Source organism: Morone saxatilis, unplaced genomic scaffold (assembly GCF_004916995.1).
Source record: "Morone saxatilis isolate NCDOM2014 unplaced genomic scaffold, NCSU_SB_2.0 Contig15, whole genome shotgun sequence".
Taxonomy (NCBI): domain Eukaryota; kingdom Metazoa; phylum Chordata; class Actinopteri; family Moronidae; genus Morone; species Morone saxatilis.
The window spans coordinates 18,332,222-18,354,000 of NW_023339707.1; the positions used below are offsets into that span (position 1 = coordinate 18,332,222).

General features: G+C 39.1%; 1 protein-coding gene across 1 annotated transcript in view; it reads right to left on the reverse strand.

Annotated features, from left to right (window-relative positions):
• The window catches only part of LOC118324325 (cadherin-4-like), a 222,494-nt gene that overhangs the window by 115,083 nt on the left and 85,632 nt on the right, over positions 1–21,779 (reverse strand). The window contains exon 3 of the mRNA XM_035656608.1: positions 6,046–6,069. Within this exon, the coding sequence (XP_035512501.1) occupies positions 6,046–6,069 (24 nt within the window). The remainder of the gene's footprint in view (positions 1–6,045; positions 6,070–21,779) is intronic.

The following is a 21,779-nucleotide window of genomic DNA, read 5'->3' on the forward strand; positions in this document are numbered from 1 at the left end:
CTGGGTGAAATCCTTCATTGCAATCCATCCAATAATTGTATATGTATACACACATTATATATTATTATATATTATATATTACATATTGCCATGCCTACAGCTATGTCGCTAGACTGGCAAACAATCATAAAGTGAACTATATATTTAAAGCATTGGCTTTGGTATGAATAAGATGTACACTGTCTGTAACCACTTTCAACCTTTGATAAAAAAAGTCAAAACTGCATTAAAAAAAGCCAAGCTGGTGGATCCTCCTGTGTGCAGAATGTTGTTAAAAGCTACCCCTGCATTCTAAAAAGGATGTGGCATTGTGGCAACATGTGCCAACTTTTGGAAAACACATTTATGTTCCTTTCCAAAACACATTAATGACAATGTCTTATACACTTAGACAGAGTGTAGACAGTTAGGAAAACTAATGAATCAAAGTAAAACAATGCAGCACCTGCATCACCACACGATAGATATGTGATCAACAAAGCTCTTTAGATTCACACTGTTATGAATGCCGATTCACTTCACCTTAAATTATAATAACATGTCATCACAAGGATATAAAGGGAGTCAGCTGACAATGCGCCACATAAATATGTTCTATTTTTATTATTTGTCTTTTTTCATTATCCAGCTTGTTATTTAATGTTTGATTTAATAAACAATTGTATAAATGTATTTGCTGTCAACAAATTAAGTCAATTAACACAGGAATTAAACAAATAAATGTATTATATGTCTAATTTATCAAAAGATAAAGGCATTTGACACAATTTAAAAGAAAAATGTATTAAAGATAACAAATTTGTCTAATCCTGTCTTAACATGATGTATATTTGAAGTTGTGAAGGTTAAGGCGATTATTTTTCATCAAGTCAAAGTAACAGATCCCTCCCATTTATAAATACCACGGTTGAAACAAATGAAGTGATGAATCAATAATGATAAACCTATGCAGCTGCTATGATCAAATACAAAGTTAAAATTCAGTGGAATTAAATATAGTATAAACTGTATCTTTATGTTACTTCGAAATCCCAGTGTTACAGTCTATTTATCAACAAAATGGTTTTAGATCTGTGCTTGGTGCAACATAAACAAAGAAAACAATACTTTGCATGTAAAATAATTGTCACTACTGCACACTACGTTTACTCTGTACTAACACTGATAAATGATAATAGTTGTAAAATGTTTTTTTAACTTCAGAGGTTCAGAAGTTGGTTTTGCAATAGTAGCATTCAAGTAATGACTACAGTTTCCACCACCTCATCCACTGAACACCTCCACAGGATCAAGGGAGCACGATGGTGTTATAATTGCATTACTTTTTTGATGAGCCAAGACAAAGTCTCTCACACATCATTATTCACACCCTAGCTAGAAGTCCGATTAATGTTTATTATTGTATCTCTGAGCAACAGTGCAAACTCATCACACTGAGTGGCCATGGTGTCAGAAAGGCTTTTTGAAGCTGAATTTACGAGGCTGTTAATATCTAAAAAGATCACAAGGGGATTACTTCACTGTGATTATCAGTTACACATTTTGAAACTCTATAAATGCCTTGTTAAATAATGATGAGTTCTTTTAGACGGCCAAAATGAAGCAGTAGTGAAGTTTCGGCCCTCGGTTTAAATTAAATTTTATATTGAGGTTAAAGATATGCTTAATTCTTATTTGGATGTGCTCTTCTGTCAGAAGTAGCCTTCAGCTAATTATTAAAGTTACAAAACCATCAAGTTGAAGGTGAATTAATAGACTAAAAGTTCTCAGCAGCCTGAGGCACGAGATAACATTCCTTAACCATGATCAGTTACAACGGATACATCAATCATTAGAACTCACAAACCTTTTTATGGAATTCAACACATTATATTATACATAAGACATAATATATTTAACCCTATGTGGTAAATTTAGCTAATAGTGTAAGGCAATGCATTACGCAACCAACTACTAACTAACTAGCTATTAATCTACTTCTCTTCTTGGTAGCTTTGATGTAATTCAACTACTTGAATGTGAAGAAAGTGCTTCCTTGTAAAACTATACTTTCAAGTAGTTTCCCGAAGTACTTTTAGGGAGCTTAGCAAACCAAAAGATACACGAGAGCCCGGGAGCAGCAGCTCCACATTGGCACAAATTGGCAGAAATACCCATACATTTAATTCAAATCCTGTGTCTTAAGATTCCTCAACATTGAGCTAAACAGGTATTTTCACTTGAGGGAGAAATTACTGGTGTAAGGACAGAATATGTTTCCAATTTAGCATTGAAGCAAGATACTGGAAAAAAAGGTTATGAGGGAGGGATCTGGAGATTTAAAGATTCAGAGAGGATGGGGCTAGAAAAAGTAAGTGTAGTTTCCTTGTGTGATGTAAGTTGACAGGTAAATTAGAATGTGTGGCTAATGGGGCAAAAAGCAACCAAGCCCTTGTAGGCACCCTTTCACTCTGACAAACAGGCAGCTTGTTGACCCAACCATTGCCTCTGTCACTCCATTTTTCAGTTTTAGCATTTAAACACACAAACAAACACCCTCCTACTTTAACATTGACACACTTCACTGACATACTAACAACACACCCCCCAGCACAAGCACACATTAAGCTGCCATGCATGTGGACAGAGAAGGATAATATAATTTAATCGAATTTAGAAAGAATCAGAGATGAATCTTGAAATGTTCAAAAAGGTTTTAAGATGTTGGCCTTTTGATTGATCTTCTATCATGCTTTTTTTTGCAGAATTAAGAGGCAGTAAAAAATCATGGATCACAGTATGCATCCTGAATAGAGCATGTGGAGTTGTTTACAATCTGCTCATCAAGGCGATGGGTAAATCTCTCTCATGCAGCTTACTTTTTTCTCCACCTTCCTGCACATAGCAGGAATCAATAGCCAGATTGCCGTCTCTGAATCTCTCTGTCATTTGTTTTTCTTCCAATCACTTTGCTCTGTATACCCTTGATGCCATGTTTGAGTCATAAATCAACACCGTTGCAAAGTGGGAGGAGTGGAAGTGTGTGTGTGTGTGTGTGTGTGTGTGTGTGTGCACTGTATCTGTCTGTGCAGTGAGTACGTGCACATGCATAAATGTTCGCGGATCTGCGTATGAGGGACTGCGGTTGGGTATTACCACATATCAGTGTGCCTGTCTTCTCGTCGCGGGTCTCTGAATATTTCATCTAATCATTAAACGCTGACAGGCTTCACAGAGTAGCGCCACTGATCCCCGTCAGAGGAATACAGGGCCTGACTTCATTAGCCCTGTTAGTACTAAGCTGCTTTACCCTCACTCACGCCTGGCTTAACCTGCACAGTGATAAATGCTGTGAGGAGAAGGAAAGATAGGCAGAGGGAAAGAGGGGTGAAACAAATGAAAAGCTGGGAAAAAGGCATTTAAAGAAAGAGGCAAAGGTGCCAAAGTAAGGTACAGAGGATGAGAAAGTGAGAAACGGGAGGGGAGTGGGAGGGCACAGAGCGTGTGAACCTGGAGTTTTCAGAGGCATGGGAGGGGATAAAGCTCAAAGTGGTTTTTGAACTGAAAGGGATTTACAAATGCAAAAACGAGCAAAACAATCAATTAACCTGTGTTGCAATTAATCAATTACTGCGCTGGCACATTGACAGACAAAGTGCTTTACTGAGATTCCAACGTGAGGCTCCTATGTGTTGAAGAATTAGCATTGACCTCTGTGCACGCATTTGCATCCACACTCGTGCATCAGCTAATTCATGCTTGCACATATGCATCTAAGCACATAAAGATATGCACACACATCTTTGTTCTCAGCAAATTTCTCCAGTACATTCATCTGGTTTCCCTCCTACCAGGACCCCCCTCCCCTCTTAACACTCAGTATTTTTCTACTGCCAGCAGAGGTTTTTGGCTGGCTTAAGTACGCCCACAGGCCCCTGAGGGACAGCCCATGACGGATGGCACTGCGTGTGACTCCGATTCGATTCAGCCCATTTGATAAATTTATTGCTGGCATTTTGAAAATGAAATTAGAGGGACATCTCCTAGAGACTGTTTTTCCAGCACAGGTGCCATAAATACACTTCATTTGGCAGAGGAGAGGGAGGAGGAGTGTTTGGGGGTGGAGAGGTGTTGGATAAAAGATGTCATGGTAGGGGGGGAAGATAGTGGGGATGTTCCATACAAGTAGAGAACTAAAGAATAAGGTCATATTATAATGAGGTCCTGTATTAATCATGATATTGGTGAGGAACAACAGTAAAGGTTATTCAACCACAGCCTGAATACTACCTGGCCCTAAATACTACGTGCTGCCCTTCAGTCTAACACATGTACTGCAGCATTGTACTCTTTGAACAGATGTGAGACCCACATCTCTCATGTTGAATATTATCATAATTGAGACTGTGGGGAGTTGACATTGCCAGTGTGCACAAATGTCCTGCTTTCTCCATCTTTCAGGCTCAGGCAACACGCAACAACACACGCACATATGCACACTTACACACTTGCATGCCAGTCTTTTCAGAGATGTGCAAACGTAAACACATGGTTTATGTACAGTATCTTTGCCTCAAGGCCCCATGGCTCTTCAGTACCAATGGCACTGTCGTAGCTGCGTAGCCATCTATAACTCACAGTGTATGAATGAATAAGGTGGGCTATTTTTCTCCGTGGTGCTCTCAGTGTGTGGGACCGAGAGACAGGGAATGTTTTTGTTGATGCTTCTGACTAAACGGATTTGAATTTGACATATTCGATGAAGAAAGAAAAGAAAGACATAAAAACACACAGAAGTCGGACATAGACATGGACGCACAGAGGCTAACAAAAGTGAGCATTTATTCTCTGTCAGGATTACGTGGCCTGACTTATCTCCCTCTCATTCAGAAATGTATGCGAGTGTGGCTGCGGAGGGATGATGTACACCATGCCAGCCTCTGCTCCCCCTCAACATTCATCAGAGAGTGAGGCTCGGGCAACCCACATCACTTACCTTTATAGGCCCATCTGACAATATCGCACACTGCATAGTCATCACACACACAGGGCTCACAACGGTGTGGGTGTGTGTGTGTGTGTGTGTGTGGTGGGGGGTGAGGGCACACTAAGTGTAACCTGTCACACAGATGTACTCCATCAATGCTGCTTGTGCTGCATCTACAAGCAGCTTCAATAGATCTGAAGCTCTGTAAGGTGAAAAATGTCACCATATTCCCAAAGACACACTCCTGCTGTTTAGGTTTTTCAAATATACATGTTGTGCACATTATATCAGATCCAGGTGACAATGAAAATATTTTCACCTGCGTTCTGTTCTGCTCTGGTAAGAGCTTGTATAAAACAACACCTAGGTTCTTATAAACGCAGCAGGGAATCAAAGAAAGTTTCAACAAAATCAGCAGGGGGTTCTCCCGACTGATTGTCTGCTCCTGCTTTGCAATCACAGAGTGTGACACACCCTCTGCCATTACTGTATCTCCACTATGAAGAATAGAGGGCTGGGACTGCTCGGTGCATACACCTGCAGGCTGCCACTCAGAACAAAACCCCCGGAGCTGTTTAGACAGTTTGACTGTGTGGCCCCATCATCTTACAAAATCAAAAAAGCCTACAGGTACATCCCTACAAGCATCTCCCCCTCCTACATCTCCTGTCTCTCCCCGAAGATCCACTATGCAAAACAATCACCTCCCCCAATCTCACATTAACATACACTTGAAAGTGTGGAGGAGTCTAAACAGAACTGTGATTAGTCTTAACATGAGACATACAGAAATCCATGCATAAACACAGACTGTGGGCTGTCTATCATTGCGGGATAGCAAGATAATTTAGTCTAGGTGTCAGTGGGTGTGAGTGATTGACTTTGTAATCAAACAGATTGTTCTGTAACAGAAACACTAGATGACTCAATTTCAAATCAACATCAACAACACCATGAAATGTTTTTCATCTCATTAGCAAAAAATTTAGAACGCTCAGACACACAAAGCAACACACCCACATGCCATCCCTCTGAAAATTCATGGGGATCCACAGGTGACTGATGGAGTGCTGTCTTACCTTTTTGTGATGACACTGTGGTATCTGTAGATAAAAGAGAGGAGACACACAGAGGAATGTGTTAGGAGCTGACAGGCTGCTGTAAACCACACACATAAAATGCAGGAGATGACAGCCACGGCAGTGATTTGCTGGGAGGGAAACCAGCCACCCAAGAGGATAAACAGATAGGTGGGGGTTGTATACAACCAAGGGGGGGTCTCTCATCTCAGACCTGCGAAGAACATCCACTTCAACAAACTCATGCACTCTTACTTGTGCCTTAATATGCAAACACACATAGGGACACATACAGTGGGGGTGCTGAGTAATATGTGCACAAATACACACAGCAGCTTTTTTTCCATTCCACAAGGAGAGACCAGGTGGAGGGAAAAAAAAGATCTGAGCAAACACATGGAAGAGAGGCCTCAAGTAGAAAGATGAGAGTCTCCAGACCCCTGGAAACCCTTGATCTTTTACACAATTTACCCTGAGTGAGCTTTCTAATAAGTAAAAATAATGCCTTTGAGGTGCAGCAAGACAGAGCAAATCAAATCCTTTCAGTAAGCATTTTAGTTTCTTACTCAGAGCCCACTAGAGACACTCCTGGCCCACAAGGCGTGGATCAAAACACAGGCTGCTTGGAGGGAAGGATGTACTGCAACATGTTTTTTAAACAACACAGAGCATTTTAAAAAAAATCCAACTAAAAGAGGCATGTTTGTGAAGGAGAAAAATACAGTAAATTTAGCTTATTGTTCTCATAAAATATTTACCAGGACAGTGTTTGTAAGCTCTCAAGGTTTTATTTTTATTTAATAGACTTGTCAAACTTGCAGGGGCACTCTTTTTTTTTTATAACTTTTTTTTTATAACTTTGTACTTTCAGCAGTTGAAATCCTGGAGAACATTTCTCTACTGGCCATGCGCCCAAAAAGCCCAAATGGCCACAGACAAGGGAGGGGAATAATTGAATCCGGGTGGATTTGTGGTGTACTGGGCTGAGGAAGTGATAATCCAAAGCTCTGCCTAATTGCCAGAGTAAAGATGGCGCCCATTGTGGGGGTGGCGTCGGTGTTTATCAAGGCACTGTGGCGTGGGATTGGACTGAGCATTAGGGCTTTACAGACTTTTGTTTTGTGAGGTGTTACAGTGGATTTGAGCAAATATTGGCCCTCTGGTTATTACATGGTCTGATTGCCTGCTATGCGACTGTCCATAAGCTCTGCATGTCTACCCTAATCTGAGAGGAGGCTTCAAATAATTAGTTAGTGAAGCACTCTCACAGCCCAGCGCAGTCAGCCTTATCACTAAAAGAAAATCCTTGGTCCATTTCCTTCTCACCCCAAAGGCTTACAAACTCACCACTGTTAAAGCCTTTGAGGTAGCCGCATAGATGATAAAATATTAGCCAACATGTCACAATCACTGGGCCACATCCTACTCTTTTTGTCGCTGGTTATGTGAAAGAAAGACTACTTTATGTCAAAAGCGAACTACTCTAAGTAGACGGTCTGTGTCAGACTACAATCTGTAAATTTACAACATGGTTGTGGAATAAACAAAATTATATGACACTATTGCAAAACCCTCTGGATCTGTAAATGTAGTTGAAGATTACAGGAATTATAATGAAAGCCAAAACCACAAGTTTTACAAATCTGAGTGACTAAGACAGCAATACTGACAGGTAACTGGTGGGCATCAGACAGGCATTTAATTTATTCTAGCACCTCTCATGATTTACATGCACTTACAGCAGGATTTTTGCAGCACATTAAGAGATCAGCAAAAACTGCTGCTGTAGAAACCTTTTTAGTTATTTTAAACTCTACCGTTGAGTCTCAGTTTAACATAATTTGAGTAAAACACAGTACAGTGCATACACAGTACATAAAATTGAGTAGATTAGGCTTTCTGGAAAAGAGCTTGGATAGGCTTAACAAAAACCTGGAGACAACACAAGTTTACTGTGAATTCATTTTAATATAACAAGGCATAATTTAAATTATGGATTAATTAATTGCCCTTACGCACAGTTACCTGCAGTAAACAGCAGGGTGCTGCACCGTGTGTCACTTTCTCTCTGATATAATATATTGGGTAGGGGAGAAATTTGAAGAAAAGGTCGTAACATCCTCTCTATTAACAGCGTTTTGATAATGATAGATAATGAACACACACCAGCTTGGTGATAATAAATAATCTAAAGAAAGCACTTCCTCCCTCTCTAGAACTTGCTGGGTAGGAGCAGATACACCATGCTGATTGGTGTCAGCACACATAAATAACTAGAGAGTTAAAGAAAACCTCCGTCATTGATAACTGCATTTCTTCCTAGCTCTCAGCGGCTTATATGGATTTGGAAACTAATTTGCAGTGAATATGTGAGTGGCGTTTTGATGTGCCCATGCACCCACAGCAGTACTCCTGTGGGTTTGAGTAGTATGTAAAGTAGGCCATATGTCAATACAGGTTTCCCACAGCAACGTATGTATGCAAGTCTACTATAGCCAAGACTGCCCAATAGCATGCCTGAGGACAATAAAAGCTACATTTTGAAGATACATTTACAAAATAAACATCTTCAAACTATTTTGCTTTACCTTTTGGAAAGTTTGCCTCTCACTGTCACAGAGGATGAAAGAAAGAGGTAGAAGAGAAGAGAGCAAGACTGACACTAAGACAATTCATTACTAATTCACAGCAGGTAAACGTACCCTCTTATCATTAGACTTTAATGTAATACGACATATTTATTTTGAAAGGAAAACAAGTCAAGAGGCAAACCAAACTACATTTTATTTTTCATCCTAATAGCTAATCAGGCCTGGTTTCAGGATATTCATGTTGACGTTTATAACACTCATTACCCATTAAAATTACATCTATTTGCCCAAAGGCTACTTTTTTGATCCAATACATAGAAAGCCAATAAACAGAGAAGAAGTAAAACATCATGACATGACAAACTGTCAGCTTGAAATTGGACTAAATGACAGCCTACATTTACTGTATTCCCACTGAAGCAGATAGGGAGGTTTATCTGCTTGAATTAGTGAATGTTCTAAGTAAGGTTTGCTTTAAATGCCAGTGGCTGACATCCATAGAAATGGGTTTAAACCAAACCTCTGGAGGATCATAAATAAAATAATTTTTAATGGTGCTTGCACACAGCCGACAGTTACTACTAATTCTGCCACCCTGTGATGTTGGATGTTGCCACATGTTGACTGAGAGATAGTTCAGCACTACCTGTGGCGCAATTGGAGTCCAGCTTATGTTGGGTTTATGTTGGCTAATCAGACAGGTAACTTATAAAATAAACACTGATTGTTGTAGCTAACAAGGAACCCAACTTCAGTTGCTTTAGATTATGTTTTTTAATACACTTGTTGACCAGTGAAGATATGTAATATAATTAAGGGGTCAGACACCAGTAAAATTAGCTCCTCTACTGGTGTGGCCCTTGTGGTTGGTATGGACAAGCTGAGTTGCTAGAAAATTTGAACAACCAACAAAGCGCCTACCATCTTTTTTGTGCTTGACACTTTTCCCTGCCTCAGTGGGATGAGGTTTATATTTGAAACATGTGAACAACAGTGGTGACCACCAGCTAGTTGAAGGAACCATTGTAGATTTTACATCATCATCTAATATCACTCTACAGCAGTAGAGCTGCAGAGTCTTGCTTTGTCTGCAATTATTTTGAGGAGACCGATGCCGTTCTTAGAGAAAAAAGAAAAACGATCAGGTAGAAGTTGCATTTTTACACTCTAATGCTCTCACATGACAAATAACCAAAAAGTTGCAAGAAGTGCTGTGTTGTAAAAGTTGACAAACACTTTGTACCATAGATGATTGTCAGCATTTGTTGTCAGCACTTTTTTGCACAGTTTGGCATATTTTGTGCCATCTGTCACATGTGAGCATCACAATGGAGGACATTATATGCAAGGCAAGCTTCAATTTGATTGAGAATGCTTTCTCTCTTTTGTGACCAATGAGCTTGTACTTTCTACCCTTACTGCATGTCTAAATGAAGAATTGGCACACCTGCACAAGACTAGATTGAAGCCATAAACACTGTGTGATGGATTTAACTTTAGTTAATGACGACAGTGAGAACTATCATTATTGGTGATTAGAGCAGTTTCGAAATTCAAAAATAGCATATTTCAGCCAAAGAGTGCAATTTTGGGGGGGATTCTGCCCTCTTTAACTCTTTGTCTTTTGTAATTCACATTTTCAACCCACAGATATTGTGTACACTACTCCAGTGTGACCCTTGATGTAAGGAAAGCTGGATAATTTTGACACACAAATGTTGTAGAGCAGCTAGTTTCTAAGGGGGGCATATATACATAGTGTTTAAACTCTAAGATCTCTGAAATTCTCTGTTTGGGAATTGAGGGAAACAGAGGTCCTCGGATGCTTTTGGTTCATTAAACTCAGCATACAAAAGATAATGTGAACGCAGAACAAAACAGTTATATAATTAGCATTAAATGCAGTAAAGACCACAATTTTAGAGACATTGTTAGTTCAAATTAAACCCACAGCAGTCACTGACATACTGTAATGCCGATGGTCCATTACAGATGTGTAGCCAGTCCCACAGGTGAGACTGTAGATACATGCTGGCTCTACTGCAAATGTATGCTCCATGTATGCGGGTGTTAACGAATCACCCCCTGATCCTTAACATACACTATACAACCTAGACTGATTGAATTAGACTGCTATTGGAAACCTGTCTTCTATTGACCTCTTAAAGTTGTGGCCTTCCAGCAGTCCGCTCTGGGAATAGTTTTAATTACAGCCAGAAATTGGGTTCGATTTTATCCCCATCATGAAGTGAGGAATCCTTACAGCTAATCATGGCTTCATCAAGACAAATGAAAACCAGATTATCACTAGAAGGTGCTAGAAAAGTGCATATAAGTGAATATAGTGTCATTGTGTGAGTATGACAAGGTAAGTATATTCATATACGTAGCCACATGTGTACAGAATAGAGTGTGCCGTAAAGTGTGCATACTGCAGGGGGATAAAAATGTGGTTGTCTTCAGATGGTTAACCACTATTGATATATCATTTCTATAATGTAATTAGGATTAATTCCGTCACTGTAGCTGTTAGATTCTCAATCACAGCCACTAGTGGACAGCACCAGCCAATCAGTTAAAGTTATGACCTTAAGGAACGTCTATGTGATGGATGGTGACACCAGTCAGTTGTGACCATTGACCTGGTTGTTAATGATTCTAAGAGGACTAAGTGATGGTACATCTCAAATGACCCAAATAAATCGTATGAAATCATAGATGATATAGACAGAATGTATGTATGTTTACTGCTTAGACACCACAAACAAAATATTCTTATTCTACCAGTGACAGCAGATGATTGGAGCAAACAAGAAATAGTCCAGATGAAAATTATATAGATACAGTTAATCACTGCCATTAATCATTACATTTAAACCTTTGTGTGTATCTAACCATTGATGGAAGAATGACTTAAGCCTTTAAATTGGTGGTATTTTTTTAGAAACCAGATGACAAAAACTTGAGTTTAAATTTATATTCAAACACATAAACTAAAGGGAACTGCACTATGTTGTGCTGAACAGTTTTCAGCTTGCAATTCTAGTGGTCATTTATTTTTGTGTTTTTAGTCCTGATTTTTAGAGCCTGGGACACTTCTATCTTTATCATTTATAATTTGTCATGTTGTATCATGTTTGTCTATTGTCTGAGTTATTTGTTGTTAAAGCATTTTGTCATAAAGCAACCTGAATCTGCACCTGAACAACAGGAAGTTGTTACGGGGCATACAGACACACCTAAATATACTGTACATGCCTTTGAGTATCGGTGTTGTTTTTTTCCACTGGCATGTAAAACACTTACATATGATTCATTAAACTGATGTTTTAAATGCACGTGTTTGTGCAAGAAAACAAGAAGACAGAACACAATCCTAGGTTTTAATTAGCTGAGTGTAGCGCATGCTCATCTGCTACATACTGCACAGGGAGCGCGGGGAGTGCTGCCTTCTTGCTCATTATGTACTAATGAGTTGTCTATTAATGAAAATGGAAAGCATTTATTTTGTGAGTACAAAGGGTTCAGCTGGATTAATTACTGCACTACAGCAACAAAATGAAAACAGAAAGTGCAGCATCACTCTTATGTGGCACATTACCCATTAACCAACTGTTATCAGGGCCTGGCGAATGGTGCTGCACGATACACAGTAGGAACAGAAACTGTTTGCATAAAGGCCATTAAAACTTCATGTGAACTGCACTTTTGACACCTACATACTTTCTGTGATGCATACATGCTTATTCTCACACATGTCCGCTCATAAAAACATCTTGTCACTGTGACATAAACACTTTGCTAGATCATAATGATTTTTTTTGCTGAAAAGAAAATTATTCTTGATTATTGTGTGCAAGTGTTGCCATCTATATATAAATCAACAGGATCAAAATGGATACAAATACTAGGTGAACAGAAATCTAATATTTATATTTAAATAATATCCAATACTGTCAACTATTTTTTGTGGAGACATGGTGATAAAAAATGTGAAAGTGGCTAATCATGTGCTCACATTGAGGCTAAGTGAGAAAGGGTGAAACACTGCAGAGGGAGGGGGCAGGACCATGCCTTTTCCTAAATTAATATAGCAACAAAAGTGGCATCCCTGGGATGATAATATAGTTGTATTGTGCTGCATTTCTTTTCAAATGGTTATCAGAATCATTCTAATAGCCTGTTAATAGCTTGATCTCCCATTGGGCTCTCCTTGGAGAGGTCAGGGATATGGGGAGAGTGTGGGCTCTGGCAGCCTTAGCAGATGGTTCTTGATCAGATATTAGAGTCTGGGCAGTGAGGTCGTCTGGCCATGAGAATTCTGCCCTGCCTGGGGGATAACAACCTCGTCTGAACCTCCGGCTCCAGCTCTGGTTCCAGCGCCAGACGAATAGCTCTGTGTCCCAGCCAGACTGCAGGGACACTGGAGCAGTGACAGACTGCTGTCCTTAAGCCTTGTGACAATCTGGGCAAACCAAACTCAGAAACATGCTTTCTGCTGTAGTTTATTTTCCTCCAGGAATTAGTTTCACCCTATTTGGGCTGTACATGATTTGATGACAAATGGTTATGTAATTGCTACCGCTGTCTGTTCTCTCTTGTAAAAATAATCACACTGATAACCAAAATCCTACTTAGCTGGATTTGAAAAAGAGCCATCCTTTCATTTCCATCACTCACTACCCCTATTGTAGCAATGTCTGGAGGAAAGATAAATCTTCAAATAACAGGAATGCATTTAAAGAATCTGTGATTTGAAGCATCAATTGTGTTGTATTAAACGATGGGAGACTGACTAACAAGGAGGATCAAGTCTTTGTTATTAAAATGGAATATTAATCTGAGGGTGTCAGTGTGTGAATGTCTTTTGTAAAAAAAAATAAGTACGATAAGATAAATTCTACTAAGACAACTCTGAATCATCTATCCGCATTTATTGGCACCTATTTTCCATTTTGTGCCTCATCTTTTTGTCCCTTCCTCCTCCACTGACAAAGCCACCGAAAAAGTGGGGTGAATAAACACGACAATTTGAGCTTTATTTATCCTTTCCCCTGCGACAGTGGCAGCCTAAAATGGCAGGGCTTCGGATATGACCTTCAGTTAGAGTGGTTCTCCATCAGTTATCACTGCCACCCACAGATCAGACAGTGGATGAGAAGTAGTGGCACCCTTAGTCCTCCTCCCCATCTACTCTCCCTTTTTAACCTCCCCCACAGCTGTCCATGAGAGATTTCTCTCTTTTTTTTTTTAACTTCCCTGTCTCTCATTTTTATTTTCTTTCTCTCCTTATCCTACCCTTGACCTATCTTTATTTGGCAACTATTTTCTTTTTCTTCATCGCCTCTTCCCATTGTTTCCACTCTGCAAGATGTACAGTCTTGACAGGTAGCTTGCAGAGTATCTGGCATAAGTGCTGGATTCTTGAGAGCAAAAATAATGGATACACGTTTTGCATATAATACACTTGTGTGAGAAACTGAAAAGAGTAGACAGAGGGAAGAAGGGGGAAGTTAAAAGAATAAAAGGAAACGCTTTATCCAAGTAGTCACTGTGGCCTCGTCACTTGTCTGCTAGTATTTTGTCAGTGCCACTAACTTAATGTCTGATTATGTTACTACAAAATAGTAACGTATTATGTTCCATGATTTGTGTTGTTAGATCCTCTTTATCTTAGTGAATCAGCCATGATGTGCAGCTCAGCTTTGGCTAGTCTGATTACAGTATTCAAAAAGACACAATAGGTAAGAGTGCCCATTATACATAATGTAGGTACGAAATCCTCATGCTAATACTCTTGAATCGACAGCCTAAACCCTCATCCTGTCCGCGGCTTTCATAAATCTAACAGCCTGTCTTCCATCAAAGGTATTGTTTGTGTGAAAAACAGTGATGACGAGAGTCCACTCTACTTAATAACAGATTCTGCAGATGACACTCTCTTAAAACACTGCTTAATATCTTGAAGGGAATAAAATATTGACATGTGTTTCATAATCAACACAAACACGTAGAAAGAATAACACACACACAGAAACTGACAGAGACCTTCTGTATGAGAACAAAGACCGCAGAAACAAAATGTTTTCATTTACTTGTTATTCAAGGTCTTTTAAACATTTTGTTTTAATCAGGAATACTGGGACATCATTTTATTTAGATAAAAGGTAAAACCGGACACGATACAGCAATAGATGCTAATAACAGATTTTACAGTTGACATATAAAAGGGTGAAAGAGGACACAGAGGCATTGAGTCAGTCTGAAACCAAGACAACTGAACTATCTGAAGGTTTAACAGCTGTAGCAAATTATTTCAATATCCTGTAATCTACATTTTCGTCGCTGTTGTTGCAGTGATCTACACCGCAAAATAATATCCAATGCAATCATTTCTCTCCTCAGCATATGTACCACAAAATAGCTTTCAGAATTTTTTTTGGGTGAATCCTTGCATATTTTAATAATTGTTTATTGCTTACTTTTTCATATATATAAACAAACACACACACACACACACACACACACATATTCATAACAAATGTTCTTATCTTCACCCATGGTGCACTTTCTATAAAAACCTTAATAATAAAAACTAGGAGCCTATACTAGATTATGAGACAAAAAATGACACAGGCCTCAGGCTAGACTGTGCATCTTCAACCTATTCATTCAGTAAGAGCACACAGTGTTTAAGTGTAGGACATTATGAGCTTATCTTTTGTATGGAACATTTTAGAATCAAACATAATGATAATGTTAAACATATATACTTTCCTATTCTTGTTGACAACATTACAAAAAGCTACAAAAACTGCATTAGTGAGGTATAAAGGTCAATGCTTTTAGTGTGACTGCCAGAATAACAGGCAATATGAACATCATTTTGGATGCAGTAGTGATTTTTGACACAGGCCAAGTTTATACATTTCAGATAGTTGTGTGATTGGATGCACTAAACAGAATAAAACCTCTGTAATCTTTCTGCTCTGTTGCTGTTTGGAGGGAGTTTTTCTCTCCAATGTTAGGCTGCGCTGAAGCACCCGAATTACCTGAATGAACTGTCTGTATTATGCTGAGAGTTTATTTCTGTCGCCTCTACATCTTTTGTGTGTATTACATTAATTAATTACTCTTATTGGCTTTTTGTTCACAGGGTTTTTGTTGCATTGCAGTGGTGTGTTGAGTGTAGTTGTGTTGGATCTCTACTACTGTGTCTGCGGAGATTCACAGCGGGCAGTGCTGCTCCTGCTCTCTCACAAACACAGAGGTCAGAGTAGAGTTAAAAAAATGCCTTGATTGGTGCCGACACTGATCTCGGAACATTCCTAGTCTGAATTTTTGTGTGCTTTCACTCTGGCGGGGGAGGGATTCTCTACAAGAGTGATGTAAACATCTGGGTTGAGCTCTGGCAAAGTGACTGAAATACTGCGGCAGGTGGTGTATATGGATCGCAAAGTACCCAATACTTGCAGTTTGTTCACGTATCTTTGTTTTCCTTCTTTTGAGAGGTAATATAAATTGTCTTGGCTAGAAATAAATAGATAATTCACATCTCTTTTGCGGTTCAATAGAGTTTCCAGTGTAAGTCGGCATATCGAAACGTTGTTTTTCCCTCCAGGGCCCCGTGCTGGTCACATGACTGAAAACTATGAATAGTTAGCGTAGATGCTGCTAGCATCAGTTATATCAGAAGTGGAGAGTATTACATATAACGCAAATAAAGGCACTAAAAGCTTTTATCGATGGAAAAGATGTTTTTGTTCTTTTCCAGACTGGTCTGACTACATTATATGATTCGATGATCTGATTGGTTTAAGTACGGCCATGATAGAAGGTAATAGACAGATGGTTCATCTAGTCACCTGCCGTTTTCATTCACAGATTAAGTGCCAGCAGCATTGTGCTCCTCTGCCTTACCCAATCTCTCTCCCTCTGTCGGAATTCAGCTTTGCCCTTTGCATAAAATACTAACTGCATACAGAAACCCGTACACTATGTGCAAAGCAGCTTGTCCTTACACTCAAGGTCTTTCCACTGTAAAAGCAACGAGTTATTCATATATTTATTTATTTGTTTTTGTCAATCTTACACCTACATGTGCGTGACAGTCATGTCTACCGGGGCTACATGTAATTCACAAACCACTGGGTGCAATTCACATGACATTAAGTGGCAAAATCAAATCCGACTTGTTACTTGTGAATGCTTGTATTTTATTTTTAAAATTGAAAAACTAACTGTATTGTTACAAACATATGGTGGGTCGATCATGCACACTGGATGAATTGCTTTTCATGAGTGCTGTGTTGGATAGCGCATAAAGCTCCACATCACCCATGATGGGGTGACCTATGACAAAAAAATTCCTCAGCTTGTGGGTACCAGTGGATTGTTGATGTGAAATTTCCACAATCCGTTGTCTATCACAACATGACACATACAAAGCACAGTTAATACTTTTAGCCAGCATTTTCACAGAGGTTCTATAAACCACTTGTGGATGCAATGTAGCAGAACATGAAAAAACAGCCACACAATAGCCTCAGGGCCAGCGAAACAGCGACAGAGGCTGCTACCTGAATGTCTAATTCAGAACCGAGGACAGCTCCCCAGGATTGAGGAGGATGAGGTGGCTGACAGAAGAAACTATGCACTCCAGAGTACAGTGTTAAATCCACATTTAGTCTTCTCTGTCAAGGTGTTCCAGTGGTCCCATCGCAGTAGCTTCTGTTCTAGGAATGGATTTATTGTTCAGCAATGTTGTGCATTTATTTATACCTAAAGAAATGTGTGCTTACATTCAGGGTGTAAACTATAGGGGAACCAGGAGGAGCTTGTAATCACCATTGAAGTCTGGCGCTACAATATCATTAACTTCACTCACTTTAGGTCAGAAAATATCAGAAACAAATAAACTTTCCTAGTCAGTCACTTCATTTCAGTACCCACCACCCAGGGTAAAACAGTGAGCTTCCCCAAAAGCCATGATATAATTCACACACTGCTTGCATTCTCTCCATGAGAAGGTCTGAACTTGAAATGGCTTTCTTTACTGTCCTCTGCTATTGTTGCAAAGCTACTGTCCTTATGACAGCTGGGATCTATTGTACAAGCATTTAGCTGGCTTTACAGGTAAAAGTCAGAATGTGTCACCAATTATTTGGGTGCCCCCGTTGAGTATTATTTGTAAATATTTGCAAACCCCCAACACTATCTAATCTGGTAAAGAAATGGAATCTCTCCTGTCTCTTTCTCATTAGCAAAGTTCAGTGTAGTTGCGTGTGGTTGCTTTATATTTTTAGCCTGCACTGACCGTCACTTTCACCAGTTGAAATAACAAAGGTCACCATTAATTCCCTGAGTAACTTGATGAGAATAACATTAAACATTACCAACATTAAACTTGGCTATTGTCAGCTGATTTGTGAGGGAAAAAATTCCACTCTTTCATTTTGAAGCTCCAAAACAGAGTAATAGGTCTAGCTGATCACATCACTTTGCATTACCCCACTTTCATACATATCAGATGAATTGTTTTTCATTTCATGAATGCAGTTGTTATCTTATTTTCAGGTTGTAGCTCAAGTCTAGATTTGGAAGCTGTATTATTTAGGTAAATATGGGTATTGGATCTATTGGAAGGAATGAGATGGGACCAAATAAACCATCAGGGTAACTTCTGAAATAATCATGTTTACAGTTCACACTGAAAACAGCTTTGGTAGATCACAAAACATACATTTGTTTAACATTACTAAAACAGGCAATTACTGAACCTTTCTTCAAGATGTGGTTACTCTATAGCATGATTGTAATTTTTTCTAAGGGGAAATGTCAGATCAGACAGTACCTCCAGGAGCCTCTGTAACACCCTGATGGAAAATAATAAATCCAGCTTTAGAACTGGACACACCTGAGGCCCATCATCTTATCAGTGAAGCCTTAAATCGCTCAGCGTGTGGAAAGAATGGTTAGTCAGTTGGAAAGAAAGAGCCAGACAAGAGCAGACAACAGCTCAACAGACAACAGATCAAGTGAATGAGTCCTGCTGAAGCTCAGATGCAATATTGGTGATCTTAGAAAACTGATGGACCTCCTAGTGTTTTTTGGCTCCGACAATCAAATATTTGTCTTTATTATTCTCTCTATCTTCACTCAGGTACAAAACCAATGTACAAGGTTAAAGAGGGTAAACCTATCCCACCACAGCTGTTCTACGCGGACTATCTGCTCTCTCTGCTGGCCTCTGCAGGGAGAACTGTAGCACTCCCATGGTGACAAGGAATGAAGGAGAAGGATTAGACCGAGATGGCTAATAGCGATAAAACACTTTGAGGACAACAAAAAGACAGGAAGTTAAGACAACCAAGACATATTTGCTCAGTGGAATGAAAAGTAAGATAAATACAGAGTTGAAGATGCAGGGAGTGAAGTGGGGGAAATGTGGTGATGCAGGGCCAGCTGAGGGATCAGTACACTCTGTCACACTGTCACACCCAAAAGGCACAACTGCCAATCACACACACACACACACACACACACACACACACAAACTCAAAAGAGTTTCAAAAAGAATAGTTCACCCACACAAAAACACCCACGCAGACACACCCATTAAAATACTATCGCATACAAAAATGCACATACACATAGGTGTGTATCAATACCCAATGTGTATAATAATAAACAAATACATCAAATGCTCATATCCATTAAAAAGAAAATAATACACTGATAGCCTTCAAGGTTTTTTAGGTTTATCTTTTATATGCACATTCTAAAGAGCAACCATATGAAAGGATAACACATCTTTTCTTAATCTAAGAAAAATTGTAAATGAAGATATATATATATATATATATATATACTGTGCAAGTATCATCAGTATGAACTGTCTTCTTTTATCAATTACTGAAGGAAACAGAGAATGAGGAACAGTGTAGGAGAGGGTTAAGAACATGAACTGCGTCTTTTAGAACGATCAAAGATTGTCTTGAAAGAGTCAGAGTGATAAAAGTAGTCATTAACAGTTTGCTCCCTGCTTTCTTTTTATGGTTTACTGCATTGAACTTTAGTCATACATTTGATAATACAAGTTGTTTTGAGTCTGCACTTGTGTGTATGTCCGTGTACCAAGAAACACTCATGCATGTGTATTAGTAAGACAGAGTGTAAAGCAAGTAAGGTTAATAATGGTGGGCACAGAAACATAGAACATTGTAATATCCACCTTATATTTAAACATTTATTTCAATAGGATGCAAACAAATGAACACTTTAGAATTATAAATTGCATCAACTATGACTTACAAAGGATAAACAATATTTGTTGCAGTTCATAAATAAAGTTGTATCCAGGAAAAGTCACTGCATTACTTCATAAATAAAGTCAATTTAACATAAGCTGTAAAGCAGTAAACACAAACCTCTTCTAACAGACCTTTGGTACTTTTAGGTTTTCATCCCCGTAAGTACAATTTCTATTGACAAACAACAGTGACACCTGCACACTTCATAAAATAATATACACTACAACAATGCCAAAACACACAAAATTTGCCCCCATGGAGTCTTCTGGAAACTCATTATATTCACAGCATTAAACCTGTTATCACATGCACATATTAAACCATGCCAGCTTGTCCAGAAGTACAGAGGCAAAGCTTTTAAGCAAATGGCAGTTGTGTAAACTAAAATGGCAATGTTGAAAGTCAATTCAATAATAGCTGAAAGCCATTACAACGTTGTCATTAACAAGGTTGCTGGAAATGCAATTAGCCCCCTCACACTGCTCACGGCAACAAGCAGGGAGACGTTTCAATGAAACAAGAAGGCAGAAAAATGACTGAAAGAATGATTCACTGCATAAAAATGAAAAAATAGTATAATAGAGAGACAGAATACATTTTATGGGAGATACAGTAAGTGCAAACTGACAACTGCGATATGAAAGAGTAGAGAACAACCTTCAATAGTCACCAGTTAACTATTCATTTTACTCGGGTGTGGTGCTAGAGCTAAATCCCCTTGCCCCCAAACCTCAACGCAAAAGCACAACAAACTCTTTGATTAGCTCCAACAACAAAACATCATCTAGGTCGTGAGTTGCAATAATCAATTGTGAACACACAAGGTTGTTTAAGCCAAGACCACAAAAAAAAAGAAAATGAAAGTGCTAGAGGCTGACTAGTGCAATTAAAGTATGAGAAAGACTATAGGAAGACAGACGCAGACAGACAGACAGACAAGGCTACTAATCACGTTTGACATTCACAGAGGCACAACTGTTGTGTAAATATATTTAGGCATTGAAAGGTCTTTTTCTCATCCAGATTTTAGATGTTGTAAGACTGCATTTGTTTAGATGTTAGTGAAGGAGGATGAGGTCGTGGCTAAATGAATGATAGGCATCACTGTCACACAGCAGACTTCCAGCAGGTCTCCTTGGAGATAAGAACCAGCTGTCTATCCCCAATACACTGTTGTCAAGGTCACTACTGTGTTTATTATGGAAAAGCCATCGCTCATCAAAGCTTATTCTGAATCAGAAAACTCTTCTTGTATTGTAATACATAACTACTTCCTTTTTGTGGCTTAAAAATATCTTTGTGACCCAAAAAATCTTTAAAATCTGGGTTATTGTAAAGAATTATAACATGACTGTTTCCTTACGACAACACAAAATAGCCATTGTTTACATCAGCAATAACAAGGGAGATCTCATGGGTGTAGTTATTAACACTTTACATAATTCAGCACCATTTATACAGTATTTCTACTCAAATTTATCGAGGGAATTCTTTCCTCAGTGCGGCTGCCTTTATTTGTCAGCATCTGTAAACATAGAAAAGCTATCTGAAATGGCACTAGTTCATAAGGAGTGTTAGTGTTTGGCGGTGTGTTCTTGTATGGGGGGCGCAGTTGGCTGCCACTGATATCCCAGTGCAGCACTAAGGCAGCAGACGGGAGGGTAATGAGGAGGCAAATATGATTAAAACCATCTCCTCAGGCTGCCTTGGACCTGCCATTAAACCAGCGGACACTCCTCATGCCTAATCCATCACACTGCTTAGTTCCCACTGAGAGCAAGGAGAGAGACGACTGTTTGTTACAACACCCTCAAACCTCCAATCTCTCCTC